We start from the raw sequence: 14,984 nt of genomic DNA on the forward strand, positions 1-14,984 counted from the left end.
GCCACTTTCATACGTGACCTTAATGTGACGCTCAGATCAGAATTCATGTGCTTTTATCCACTGCACTGCATCATCATTCAGCGTTACCATGGCAACAGCGCCGACCAGCCGTTAAAGCCTGTAAACGGTGTTCAAAGCAGCTCGTCTCGCCTTTTTCTCCTCCGTCTGGCTCTAATAATGAAGCTGAGAGCTGATCAGAGTTAATGATCTTCTCAGCGAAGCTCGTTCTGCTCGTTAGTTTGTGCTGATGATGCAGTGATTCAGTCACGTGACGTTACTGAGTAGGAGGAGCTCATGAGGGTCAGTTCAGGAGCCAGTTCATCACATTAATGACCGATTTGAGTCATTAATGGTGAACCATCGAGTCAGAGATTGGATCTGAGCAAAAAATCGGATTTGAGAAACGAGGCTTGTAATGTGAACGTAGCCAAAGTGGATTTAAAAAGATCAGATTTGTGTCCACACAGCTCTCGTGTGCCACTTCAGCCTGGAAATGTGGACGTAACTGATCATTTTATAAAACATGCAAATATTTTATAAAAATTGTGCTCAGTATAAAACGGCCTTGAACTGGGTCTTTTTAGGGCACTTTCCAGCCATGCTGATCAGCAATGTTGATGAGCCCACCAGCGCCCTCTACTTTGAGCTCTCAGTTTGATTGGTTAATACATTTCACTCTTTGTTTGGTCCCTCCCACATTTAGCCCGATCTGTCTCGTGGTTGTCCCTAAACGTTCCTGTTCCGAGACGACATCCAGCCTCGTGAGACTGTGCACTACATATCAGACAGTCCACGTATAGACGGAGCATCAAAAACTACTCCAAATGTTTGAGGACGCAAATTGTCCACTCTTTGTAGAATGACCCCCAGACAGCGCACATCTTCATCGAATGGTGTTTAAAGACAGTTTTGGCCTTGCAGCTGAGGCTCTAACTTTAAAAATGAGACATTCATCATCTTGTATTTGTAGCTGAAAATATTATTGACCATACAAAAGTCACATAACACCATCACGTGTTTTCTTCTTGTACATAACGTTACAGTTCAAGTCTGTCTGTGATGCGGATGTGTAAATTATGAGTGTCATGTTTTGTGTGTCTTGTGGAAAATGTTTTTCTGTGTGTGTGTGTGTGTGTGTGTGTGTGTGTGTGTGAGAGAGTGTGTGTGTGTGTGTGTGTGTGCAGCAGTACAGCTGAATAAAGTTACTTTAGATGCCTGAGGTACTTGAGTGCTCATCTGTGTGGCTTCCAGCTAGAAAGACAATCAAAATTTCGATCATGATTCTGACTGGAAGGATTCTGAATCGAAACATAACTCTAAAGTGGTCAGATACACACTCACCAGCCACTTTATTAGGTACCCCTTGCTAGTAAAAGGCTCGACCCCCTTTTTCCTTCAGAACTGTCTTAATTCTTCGTGGCAGACTTTCAACAAGGTGTTGGAAACGTTCCTCAGAGATTCTGGTTGGTTATTTGAGCTCCTGCTGTCTTTCTATCATCTGGAACCAGTCTGCCCATTCTCCTCTGACCTCTCACACCAACAAGGCATTTTCGTCCACACAACTGACCGCTCACTGGATGTTTCCTCTTTTTCGGACTGTTCTCTGTAAATCCTAGAGATGGTTGAGTGTGAAAATCCCAGCAGATCAGCAGTTTCTGAAATACTCAGACCAGCCCGTCTGGCACCAACAACCACGCCACGTTCAAAGCCCCTTAAATCCCCTTTCTTCCCCGTTCTGATGCTCAGGCTGCACTTCAGCAGGTTAAACTATTATCAGAATCATCTACGATGCCGAGAACAAGAATAAAAATACTAAATTGTGCACATGGAAATCTTCTATTTTATTACACTGTGCTTTTGTTTCAAAAACAGAGCATTTAATCGACACTGTGTTGTTATAACAACAACAAAAAATCACTCTACACTAAAACACTAAGACTTTTACTAAGTATGAGCACCTTAAACTCCACCTACGAGCCCAGCCATTGGCTAACTACTCAAACATGTATATGATATGTAAATGAGGCACTAGCATGCGCTTGATTTCACGCACTGAAGCTGATTCTTCATTTGCTCTGTTTCTGTGTATAAAAGTTTCATGAAGATGCAGAGTAGCTTGTGCATCATTAAAAGTGCTCAGATCTTGACAGTAATTTTCGTGTGGGGTGGACATTAATTGGTTTGCATGGTTGAGACCCATAGGATCCTACTTACACTATTGCTGGACTGACAAAACTAACATGCTACAAAAATTATTACACATTTAAAAGGTCAGTAAAAAGTTCTGTAAAATAAAGAAGGACGCCGTTTCGTCAGCGTGACCGTTGCAGAGCTGAAGTTAGTTGATTGCTGGGTGTGAAGTGCACCTGATCTCAGTGAGTTGAACAGCTTGCAGGACAGGCATTTGAATACAAATGAATGTTTTGCTGCCCGGCTTCCTGTCATTCACATTATTTTCCCCATCACATTTCGCACAATGACTCTTTTCCAACGCAGGCTTGGCAGACCATTTCATTTTTACGCAAATTCATTTTAACGAGGAACCTAGGACAATCCCAAAACACTACAGCTTCAGGAACACAGCTATGGAAGCAGCAGAACTTCACAAAACATGTTCAGAATGCGGCTCAGCCAATTCATGATGACCTGAACATCTGAATTCTGATTGGTGTTCACTGATGAGGTGTGAGGCATAACGTTCGGGAGCAAATGGGTGGGTTTCTGTCAACCTCAAGCTGTAAACAGAGTCATTCAGAGTGGTTTGCTGTGAAACGCTCCGTTCTAGAGTGAGAACCAGTGATGGGAACCAGACGTCCACCTCTAAAAGCTCCCTCACAGAAAGTTACGAAATGAACTGGTTCTGAATTCACTGCCTGATGACGGAGACGCTGTTTTATGATCATTTTGAGAAGATTTTGGCCTAAATGTGTAGGTTCTCTGGTGGTTCTGGATGGTAAGTAAAGTGTCTATATCTGTGTTGTAGTCATGGCGACGCCTGGTTCCCATCACCACCACTGTAAAGACGTCTGAACCCACTCTGGATCTCTGATGTGGGAATTTTGAAAAACTGGTGGAGTTCCCCTTTAATTAAAGCAAAGTGCTTATAGCAGAGTGGAAGCAAGAATGTGTATATGTTTTCGTCTATAAGAGTGGACGAGCCCTGTATTCAATTACGGCTGGCTTTGCCAAAAAGCTGACTTCACTCTCCAGGCCTCTGGACTGCTGCGTGACTAACGCGCACTCGGCCTCGGGGGATCCTTTTCACATCTGTGTGGGAAAACACTTGCTCATGAGTTTTGCTTGATTGCTTTATTTCTGTGGAACTTTACACTGGTGACTTTGTCCTCTGCTTACTGAAGCGGGCAAACCTCAGCACCACCTGGGGGCTGTTAACATGGGGATTTCTGCACAGCCTTACAGTTTTCACATTAAAACTCCTCTGAGTCCAAAGGGAGAGACTGCTTTTTACATTGACGGTGAGAAACAGGGTCTGTACACTGGTCCAGGACTCATCCTGAGCTGGAAAGGGTGCTTTTGAAGGGTGTTTCTGAAGTAAAGTTAGCTTATTGTGTAGCCCAAGCACAGTTGGGCTACAGGGCCACAGATAATGCATCTGTGCTTTATTACAAGCTGCTCGATTCGTTCTGCATATGAAAGTCGTCTTCTTGAAGCTGAATGTATTTAAACTGAGCACAGGTCTCCTGGCAAGAGTCTACTTTGGGGGACGTTTTTGCCAGACCACCTACTGGGCCGGCCTAGAGGAGGCAGTTTCGCTCACTGTGTGTGTTTGCATGCACTTAATATGTATTCGTATGTAATACAAAGACGTCTTTTTCAGGGAAGGGCCGTGATTATTTCAGCAAGACGATGTAAAACCACATTCTGCATGTATTACAGCAGCACTGCTCCGTTTTAAAAGAGTCCGAGGGCTAAACTGACCTGCCTGCAGTCCAGACCGGTCACCACTGAGAACATTCGGCACTTTAAAAATATAAAACTTTAAAAATACAACAAAGGAGACCCTGAACTGTTGAGCAGCTGAAATCCTATATCAAACAAGAACTACAGCAGCGTCTCCTCAGTTCCCAAACACTTAGAGTGCTGTTAAAGAAGAGGTGATGAAACCCGGCAGTGAACAGAACCCGTCCCGACTTTTTTGGAACATGTTGTTGGCATCAAATTCAAAATGGGCAAATATTTTTCAAAAAAACAAAATTTCTCAGTTTCAACATTCGAATTGTTCTCTTTGTACTGTTTTCCTTCAGAAATATGGTTTGCATGATTTGCACATCATTGCATCCTATTTTTATTTATTATATTTCACAGCTTTTTTGGAAATGGGGTTTTATAAACATGGACTAAAGTACAGAGCAGAACTGCATGACTATCCACTTCACGCTACAGTGTTAAACACAGAACTGTAAGCTCTAAATAGCTGGAATGGGTCAGAATGGACCGATGGCCTTGGCCTGAAGTGTTGCTGTTTGTGTTCCTCACCAGCACTGAGCCTTAGCGACTAAAAAAAAAGAAAAGAAAATGAGAAGCAGACACAGGCAGCTGTTAGCTCTTAAGAGTTTCTGTACAATTGAAAAGGCCCTGTGCTGCCAAAGAAACGTCTGATCGTGTTTGCGCATGCACGCAAACACACACACACACACACACACACACACACACACACCCCCCCGAAATGAAAAAGGGTCTGCCGAGGTTCACGACTGCACATGGAATATAGATTAAACGCTCAGAACACTCTTGTGTAATGGACTGAAAGAGGACGTCTAGCTCTTTTTAAGTGCAGTAGCTTCAGCCAACAAATCTGCTTTCAATCATGTCTATTAAACACAGCTTACTGACACATCGTTCTTCTTCCTCGAACACACATACGGGGAACGAGGTGTCCTCAGAGGACCTGTCATAAAGCTCAACAGGCTTGTGATAGCTTGAGTGTTTTCCATGGATGAGTACCAACAAAAAAGCCCTCCCTCTCACCAGGGGCGCAGGCAGAGCCAGTTTAAGGGGAGCCTGGCCACTTCTCACTTCGTCTAACACGACTGCAAACACTAGATGGCGCCCCCAGCAAGTCCTCGGTGAACGGGGGTGAATGGAGCCAAACGGCCAAAAACAAGAAGTGAACTTTTTTCTAGACACTCTTGTGGAAACTTCTTTTTTTTGGAAAGTTGAAGGATGAGCTACATTATCAAACCTAAAAACTTACAAGCATCTTTGTGTTTCTAGGTGAACAGGTTTGGGCAGTAAGAACTCTAATTAAGCTAATTAATTACTGAGTACTACACTATTACTGAGCGCTGCTACTGAGAGCTGATTGGTTAGTGTGGGCAGCATCCTGTGACCGCTGATGAAGGACTAGAGGATGACCAACACAAACTGTGCAGCAGCAGATGAGCTGTCGTCTCTGACTTTACATCTACAAGGTGGAGTGTCTAACAGAGTGGACAGTGAGTGGACACAGTGTTTAAAAACTCCAGCAGCGCTGCTGTGTCTGATCCACTCACACCAGCGCAACACACACTAACACACCACCACCACGTCAGTGTTACCGCTGTGCTGAGAATGACCCACCACTCAAACAGTACCTGCTCTGTGAGGGTCCATGGGGGTCCTGACCACTGAAGAACAGGGTAACAGTGTATCAGAGAAACAGATGGACTACAGTCTGTAACTGTAGAACTACAGAGTGAAGCTATACGGTCAGTGGAGCTGATAAAGTGGACAGTGAGGGCAGAAACGAGGAGGTGGTCAGAACGTTACGCCTGGTCGGTTTAGTTATATCTGTAAGCTTTGTTATATTTAACACATACCGTTTTTGGCCACTTTCACCCAAATTTAATAAACACATTTGAATTTTTTTCATATGGGAAGGTCAAGCTTGCATTTGTCTTTGAAAAGTCGAGCACAAGGAACTGATTAAAAGCATCAATCTTATTTTCCTTCTCATCTGGAGATCAAACAAAAACATCAGCATCAAAGACCACAATGATCCCAGATCCAGCTGGCCTCCCTCTCCTCAACCCCAGCCTTTTCTGCTCACACCACCTTCTTCACTCTCAGTGAAATGAAACAGCACTTCGCTCACATTTGATTAACGAGCACGTTTTATTTTGTGAAAATGACTTCCTACAGTACATAAGGGTCTCCTCTGAAAAACAGCTATATGATCAGTCTTGGGTATCAATATGATTAAGATAAGAATGATGGAAAATATGCAGAGTCTGTGTCCTTAAACAGTTTCACCCTACACTACTGCGTTCCCTCTGCTCTGAATGACACGACCTCAGCCAATCACTGCTCAGCAACTACATCCTGCATCAATCCTGACTGGAGGATGAACAGAACCTGGGGTAAAGTCTCCAATAGAATTCACTGTTACATAGAGAGTCCTCTGTCCAATGTCATGTCCAACAGCATCCTGTGCCCAGTGGCATCTTCTGTCTAACAGTATCCTGTGTCCAATAGCGTCCAGTGTCTACTAGTGCCCTGTGTCCAATAGCGTCCAGTGTCTACTAGTGCCCTGTGTCCAATAGCGTCCCCTGTGTCCAATAGCGTCCAGTGTCTACTAGTGCCCTGTGTCCAATAGCGTCCAGTGTCTACTAGTGCACTGTGTCCAATAGCGTCCAGTGTCTACTAGTGCCCTGTGTCCAATAGCGTCCAGTGTCTACTAGTGCACTGTGTCCAATGGCGTCCAGTGTCTACTAGTGCACTGTGTCCAATAGCGTCCAGTGTCTACTAGTGCCGTGTCCAATAACGTCCCATGTCTACTAGTGCCCTGTGTCCCATAGCGTCCCATGTCTAATAGTGCCCTGTGTCCAATAGCGTCCAGTGTCTACTAGTGCCCTGTGTCCAATAGCGTCCAGTGTCTACTAGTGCACTGTGTCCAATGGCGTCCAGTGTCTACTAGTGCACTGTGTCCAATAGCGTCCAGTGTCTACTAGTGCCGTGTCCAATAACGTCCCATGTCTACTAGTGCCCTGTGTCCCATAGCGTCCCATGTCTAATAATGCCCTGTGTCCAATAGCGTCCAGTGTCTACTAGTGCCCTGTGTCCAATAACGTCCCATGTCTACTAGTTCCCTGTGTCCAATAGCGTCCCATGTCTAATAGTTCCCTGTGTCCAATAGCGTCCCATGTCTAATAGTGCCCTGTGTCCAATAGCGTCCCATGTCTTCTAGTGCCCTGTGTCCAATAGCGTCCCATGTCTAATAGTGCCCTGTGTCCAATAACGTCCCATGTCTACTAGTGCCCTGTGTCCAATAGCGTCCCATGTCTTCTAGTGCCCTGTGTCCAATAGCGTCCCATGTCTAATAGTGCCCTGTGTCCAATAACGTCCCATGTCTACTAGTGCCCTGTGTCCAATAGCGTCCCACGTCTAATAGTGCCCCGTGTCCAATAGCGTCCCATGTCTTCTAGTGCCCTGTGTCCAATAGCGTCCCACGTCTAATAGTGCCCTGTGTCCAATAGCGTCCCATGTCTGATAGTGCCCTGTGTCCATTAACGTCCCATGTCTACTAGTCCCCTGTGTCCAATAGCGTCCCACATCTTATAGTGCCCTGTGTCCAATAGCGTCCCATGATTGATAACGTCCTGTGTCATTAGCGTCCAAAAGCATCAGCTTTTCCCCCACGATGGCGGATACATGGTGATCGTTGAATAGTTGTTGCTCATTAGTACGAACTGTTCCTGAGGCTTGTTGGAGACGGAAGGTGAAATAATTTCGGCTATTTCTCCATCTCCCTGTAAAATAAACTTGCAGTTGGACTTCGGAGCATCAGGCACGGTGAGATACTTATTAATGAGATGGTCAAGCCCTGCCTTCAACCTATTACAGCTCACCTTCTCCTTCTCCATCCAGCATTTCCTTTCAAGCAGTCCTTCGACATTCATGGGAGCGAGTTTAAACTGGCATTTTGTTTTGATCGTCACGATCTTCTCTGGTGTGCCTCTAATAGTGTAGGTGAGCGAAAACCTGTTGCATGCGATTTTTACCGCTTCTACGTTTTTGCCGTTAGCGACCTCTTTAGCTTGCGCGAAGCAGGACTTGATCTCGTTTTGGCAGGAATGCATGCTGAAGTGGAGGCTCTTGATGTCCGACTCGCTGACGTCATCCTCGCAGTAGATGCAGCCGTCGAGGCGGCCCTGATTATTCTCTGATGTTACGGTGTAGATGATGTCCTCAGCATTGCCGATTCGGACGCACTGCCATTCGCCTTTGACCAGAAGAGTGATAACATTGCTGAGAGGATGGTGCCTGAAGATGCTCTCTGCAAAATCCAGGTTGGAGAGGAGAACGATGTCCTTGCAGCCCCGCCCTTTCAGCTCACACTTCACGGACAGAAGGCCCTCCGTGTCAGGGTCAACTTCAAACGTTCTAGGAAAACAAAGTTGCGTTACATTAGTGGCACAAGTCATTCATTTCTTTCACTGCATCAGTCCATGTAGTCTGTTTTTTTGGATGCTTTTATTGGCCAAAGTGGCACTTCAGACGGCTGGACGGGAGCTCTAAAGCCGTATCCATGCGCTTTACATGTTAATTTTTTTGTTTTATAATTATAGCAGAGATGCTCCTGAATTCAATTTATATGCCGTTGTGAAACCCTGATTGGATTTTCATAAATTTACAACTTTTAATATTTAAAATTGTTTGTTTATCAGCTAAGGGTGGCACGGTGGTGTGGTGGGTAGCGCTGGGTTCGATTCCCCAGCCGGGCGACCAGCGTCCTCTCTGTGTGGAGTTTGCATGTTCTCCCTCTGTCTGTGTGGGTTCTCCGGTTTCCTCCCACAGTCCAGAGACACGCAGTCAGGCCAATGGGACCTGCTACATTGTCCCTAGGTGTGAATGTGTGTGTCTGTCTGGCCTGCGATGGACTGGCGACCTGTCCAGGAGAAGCGGCTTCGAAGACGTGTGTGTTTATCAGTTATCTCCTCTGAAGTGTCGTCAGCGAGGTCTAAATAAAACGTTCAGCTTTTGATTTTGGCTTTCGGCCTGGTGTGTCCGGCGTTTCGGTTTCGATTTTGATCACACGAAATAACAATAATTAGTGGATCTCTTTATTAAACTTGATTTCATTGTTTTCATAACGATGCGTTACATAGAAATGCGCTGTCTGGTGAGTGAATAAATTATGAAATTTTATTGATAGAACAACAGCACCAACTTGCGTGAAAATTAGGGTTTAATATGATGAGGTTGAGACGAGATGCAGAGATACACCATAAGACACATGAAGGAAAAGAACAGAAACGGATACTTACAGCGAGGACATGATGTAAACGGGTCTCCTGAAACAAATATCAGCCCAGATGAACCTGTTCAAAACATAAAGATGTATTAATATACATTATTATACTCACATATAAGGCCTCTGAAAAAGGTGTATGGTTTTCATGGAACGCTACATAAAGCCTTATAACCACATCATAGTGCTACACCTCTGGCGTTCCTACCAGCAGAATCTCCTTTATGACAGTGCTTCTTTATAGAGCCGTCCACTAAAAGGTTCTTTAGAGAACCAAAAGTGGTTCTTCTATGGTTTTACTGCAATTAAGAGTGTTGGTGCTGATGGACTGTGTGTCGGATAAACTTACCAGTGTCGTAGATTTCCTTCACTCCAACGGTGAGTGTCTTTCCTGACTGAAACCCCTGTAAATATTCTCAAACCTTCCGCATCAGCTTGCTGAGTTCAGTTTCATTTCCTGAGTGAAGGCTTACTTTCATTTTGCCCTGCAGCACAGCCCCCTCAGCACCTCCCTGCTCTCTTAAAGACACATGCACAAAACAACACAGTACACCGTATGAAGCAAAGAGGAAAATGAACAGAAGCTTTTACACTGGCCACTTTATTAGAAACACCCACCCTGCACCTCCACTCACTGGCCACTTTATTAGAAACACCCACCTTGTGCTTCCACTCACTGGCCACTTTATTAGAAACACCCACCTTGTGCTTCCACTCACTGGCCACTTTATTAGAAACACCCACCTTGTGCTTCCACTAACTGGCCACTTTATTAGAAACACGCACCACATTCAGTAAAGCCTGTTTAGCATGGCAACAGTTGCTAAGAAAGAACGCCTATGTGGGTGGAGCATTGTCTATTTTCTTTATTAATGCATTTCGCTTTCGAACATGAACCACAGATTAAACAGACACACACTTTAAACTCTGAATGTATATATATATATAATAAATGGTGATTTTCTGGATGTTAGTGTGTTTTATTCAAATGAGTGAATATTTGCAAAAAACAATAAAGTTTATCTTTATTTATAAATAAACTTTTTTATTTATGTTTAACACAACGTCCCAACTTCACTGGAATTGGGGTTGTATGTGTAATACTTAATATGTATAATATTTACCTTTAAACATGACAAGATTAACAGAAAAGAACGTGTTTTGATTCAAATTTTACTCAAAAATATAATAATATGAAATACTTTTACACAAAATAAACTTTACACCAGCTGTAAATTCTATAAATCTAAACATTCATTTGGCGTGAATTTGCTTGAGCGCCCTTTTCCTCGCACACTGATTTAGATCTAATCCAACAAAACGATGAAAACGGTTCTGTATAGAACCAAAAAGGGTTCTGCAAATATTATAATAGATCTTGTAACAATAGCAGAACCCTTTGGCTATGTAGAACTATTTTCAGAAAGGTTCTATGTATAACCATACACAACACGTTCTAAATCAATCTGAAGAACCATTTCACCATGCAAAGAACCATTTAAGCACGCAAATGGTTCTACATAGAAGTCACGGTTCTAAATTGAACCACTCCCTTTACTAAAGAACCCTTGAAGAGGCATGGAGGCAAAAGATTCTTTGCGTGGTGAAAGGGTTCTTCAGATTGGTGGAGAACGTGTTGTCTGTGGTTCTGTTTAGAACCTTTTTGAAAAGGGTTCCATATAGTACCAAAAAGGATTCTTTTATTGTTAGAAGCTTGACATTGTAACAACAGCAGAACCCTTTTTGGTGCTGCATAGAACCATTTTAGTGTGAAAAGGTTCTATACAGAACTCAAGGTTCTAAATTGAACCACTCCATTTAGTAAACAAACCTTGAAGAACCATCTTTTTTACGAGTGTAGAGTTTGTACACTAACTTGTGTACTCTTAAAAAGACGGCTAGTGCAGGGTTCTTCAGTAAAGAAAATGGTTCCATATAGGACCAGGAACACTCAAAGAAATCTTTGCATGATTAAAGGGTTCTTTGCATGGCAAAAGGGTTCTTCAGATTGATGAAGAATGTGTTGTGTACGGTTTTAGATACAACCTTTTTGAAACGTGTTCTATGTTGCACCAAAAAGGGTTCTTTTATTATTACAAGCTTGACATTGTAACAATAGCAGAACCCTTTTTGGTGCAACATAGAACCACCTATAACAAATTCTCCATCAATCCAAAGAACCAGGTAAGCATGCAAATGATTCTATATAGCACTCATGGTTCTAAACCAACCAATCCCTTCGCTAAAGAACCAGTGAAGAACGACCTCTTTTTAAGAGCGTAGTGTTTGTACAGTAACTTGTGCACTCTTAAAAGGACGGTTCTTCAAGGGTTCTTTACAAAAGAAAATGGTTCTATGTAGAACCACGAACACTCAAAGAACCCTTTGCATGATTAATTGATTCTTTAATTGGTGAAACGGTCCTTCACATTGATAGAGAATGGAAAGTGGTTATATATAGAACCAAAAAGGGTTTTTCTATTGTTACAATCTTGACGTTGCAATAATAGAAGAACCCTTTTTGGTGCTATATTTCAGACCGAAGAACCATTTCACCAAGCAAAGAATCATTTAATCATGCAAAAGGTTCTTTGAGTGTTCATGGTTCTATATAGAATCCTTTTCTTTACTAAAGAACCCTTGAAGAACCATCTTTGGAACAGTGCAGAACATTTGGGGCAGTCGTGAGCTGGAGGTTAGGGAACTGGCCCTGTGACCGGAAGGTTGCCAGTTCGGTCCCCAGTGCCGACAGTCCATGACTGAGGTGTCCTTGAGCAAGACACCTAAACCCCAACTGCTCCCCGGGTGCTGCCCAAACTAGATCAGTAGGTAATAATAAAATAATCCTCCTCTACAGTAAAATAAAGCTCTGCTGATCCTTCAACACAGTTTAACAGGAAATGGAGTTAATGTAGAACTGCTGATTCACCCTTTAACCCTGTGTCATGACTCCCTTCGGGTCTGAGATCTCTTTGGACTCCATCTCCCAGAACCCCCTGGGGAATCACATGACTCCTGCCTAGCTCTCACGCTCCAATCAGCGCTCTAGCTCTCCAGAGTACTGATCATGTCCACCTGCTGCTCACAGATTAGTTTAGTATAAAGCCCGGGCTTGTAGGCCCGGTTCTTTGTGAGGTTCTGTCCCACAGACAACAGTCTCGCCTAGCTAGTAGCTAACGAAAGGGCAAAGAATCATTTGGAACGCCGACCCCTGCCCTAGATGAAACATAAACACGTAATCAAAATAACCAAATTATATAGACAGCCAGACAGCTAGCTAGTGATGTTTTGGCCTTTTTTACCCCAGAGAGAGCGAGACCAACTGTGCCCTCTTGGTCACCCAGCTATGGACGGCTGTAGCATCACCAGGGATCGAACTCGCGATCCCAGTCGGGAGCCCAGCGCAATACACTTGAAGGTAAGAATATAGTGAGAGCACCCCCTGCTGTTCAGCAGAGCGTCGGCGCTCCCCAGTTTCAGTCTCCATTTCCCAAACGCTTTAGCCGAGCGCGCTAACGTTCCTCCTCCTAATAAACAGACAGACGTTCAGCTCCATCATTATTCACCACCATCACTGTGATGCTTTATCACTGAGTCATTGTGCTTGTAGTACAGGGTTAATAATCAATGGGATTGAGGGGGCTGATGAATTGCGTTGTAACAGATGGACTACAGTCAGACAGAGAAAGAGAATATTTAGTGATTTTTCTTTAATGCTGTTAAGATAAGATCCTGAGCCAAAACAGAACAAATACATAGAGGAGCAGAGAAGTAAACATTATACTGTTATAACAGAGAGAGCGCGAGAGTGAACACCAGTAGTCCGCTAAGAGAGCAGTAGGATAGCATTTACCGAACCCATCCAGTACAATAAGATCTTGCCCAGATATGTGCCAGACACATAAACGTCCAGTTAAGTACCATGTCAACTGTGTGCACATATAATAAGAAAAATCCCTCTTTGATTAATACAATATCAATGGAGGGCCATTTCCCCAGAGATCTACACACTAGTGATTGATCTATCCAGGCTCCACCCACAGATGTGTTCTTTAGAAGCTACTGTTATGAGGCTGGGCAAGAATTAATTGTTGTTTGGTGACAATCTCATACAATTTAAAGAGATGTTGAGTGTGTTTACATCCACTTACTAATCCAATAACTGCAGAAAATCAGATTTTGTCAGTAATCTGATCAACATGTTTTGACGCTCTTGAGTAATCAGATAATTGGAAACTCCAGGTCTGCATGAGTCAGACACTAATCAGATTTCTGCTTTGAAACCAGCCAATAAACTCACAGAAGAGGATGAGACATAAACGTAATGTAAAACTCAAACTTCATGCTTTTTGTCAAACATCGCGCCACTTTACCTAAAAAATATGAACATGCATCATCTAGAAGATGAAGAATATTTACATCCTTCATTTCTTGAAGCATGTATTTGATTTCAGTGTCGCTTCAAAAGTGTTTTGCTGCGTCTCGCGGCGACGCTGCTCGCTTGTTTCCAGTACCTCGGTCTGTTTTTGCACATGCTCAGACTGAGAAATCTGAAAGAAACCAGAGTAAGAGCTCACAGCGCTGAGAAACCTGAAAGAAATCAGAGTAAGAGCTCACAGCGCTGAGAAATCTGAAAGAAATCAGAGTAAGAGCTCACAGCGCTGAGAAATCTGAAAGAAATCAGAGTAAGAGCTCACAGCGCTGAGAAATCTGAAAGAAATCAGAGTAAGAGCTCACAGCGCTGAGAAATCTGAAAGAAATCAGAGTAAGAGCTCACAGCACTGAGAAATCTGAAAGAAATCAGAGTAAGAGTTCACAGCACTGAGAAATCTGAAAGAAATCAGAGTAAGAGCTCACAGCACTGAGAAATCTGAAAGAAATCAGAGTAAGAGCTCACAGCACTGAGAAATCTGAAAGAAATCAGAGTAAGAGTTCACAGCACTGAGAAATCTGAAAGAAATCAGAGTAAGAGTTCACAGCGCTGAGAAATCTGAAAGAAATCAGAGTAAGAGTTCACAGCGCTGAGAAATCTGAAAGAAATCAGAGTAAGAGTTCACAGCACTGAGAAATCTGAAAGAAATCAGAGTAAGAGTTCACAGCGCTGAGAAATCTGAAAGAAATCAGAGTAAGAGTTCACAGCGCTGAGAAATCTGAAAGAAATCAGAGTAAGAGTTCACAGCGCTGAGAAATCTGAAAGAAATCAGAGTAAGAGTTCACAGCGCTGAGAAATCTGAAAGAAATCAGAGTAAGAGCTCACAGCACTGAGAAATCTGAAAGAAATTAGAGTAAGAGTTCACAGCACTGAGAAATCTGAAAGAAATCAGAGTAAGAGTTCACAGCGCTGAGAAATCTGAAAGAAATCAGAGTAAGAGTTCACAGCGCTGAGAAATCTGAAAGAAATCAGAGTAAGAGTTCACAGCGCTGAGAAATCTGAAAGAAATCAGAGTAAGAGTTCACAGCGCTGAGAAATCTGAAAGAAATCAGAGTAAGAGTTCACAGCGCTGAGAAATCTGAAAGAAATCAGAGTAAGAGTTCACAGCGCTGAGAAATCTGAAAGAAATCAGAGTAAGAGTTCACAGCGCTGAGAAATCTGAAAGAAATCAGAGTAAGAGCTCACAGCGCTGAGAAATCTGAAAGAAATCAGGGTAAGAGCTCACAGCGCTGAGAAATCTGAAAGAAATCAGAGTAAGAGCTCACAGCACTGAGAAATCTGAAAGAAATCAGAGTAAGAGCT

The 14,984-nt window shown here is 43.2% G+C and overlaps 1 protein-coding gene across 1 annotated transcript; it reads right to left on the bottom strand.

The window, feature by feature from the left end:
• Nucleotides 1-6,095: 6,095 nt before the first annotated feature.
• LOC108440807 lies at nt 6,096-9,799 on the bottom strand. Its single transcript, XM_017719922.2, has 3 exons — nt 9,600-9,799; nt 9,267-9,320; nt 6,096-8,382 (listed from the first exon to the last, which is right to left on the bottom strand). The coding sequence occupies exons 2-3, from the start codon at nt 9,275-9,277 to the stop codon at nt 7,623-7,625; spliced, it is 771 nt and encodes a 256-aa protein (XP_017575411.1). The 5' UTR covers nt 9,278-9,320; nt 9,600-9,799; the 3' UTR covers nt 6,096-7,622.
• Between the last annotated feature and the right edge of the window lie 5,185 nt (nt 9,800-14,984).

The sequence above is a fragment of the Pygocentrus nattereri genome, chromosome 5, assembly GCF_015220715.1.
Source record: "Pygocentrus nattereri isolate fPygNat1 chromosome 5, fPygNat1.pri, whole genome shotgun sequence".
NCBI lineage: Eukaryota > Metazoa > Chordata > Actinopteri > Characiformes > Serrasalmidae > Pygocentrus > Pygocentrus nattereri.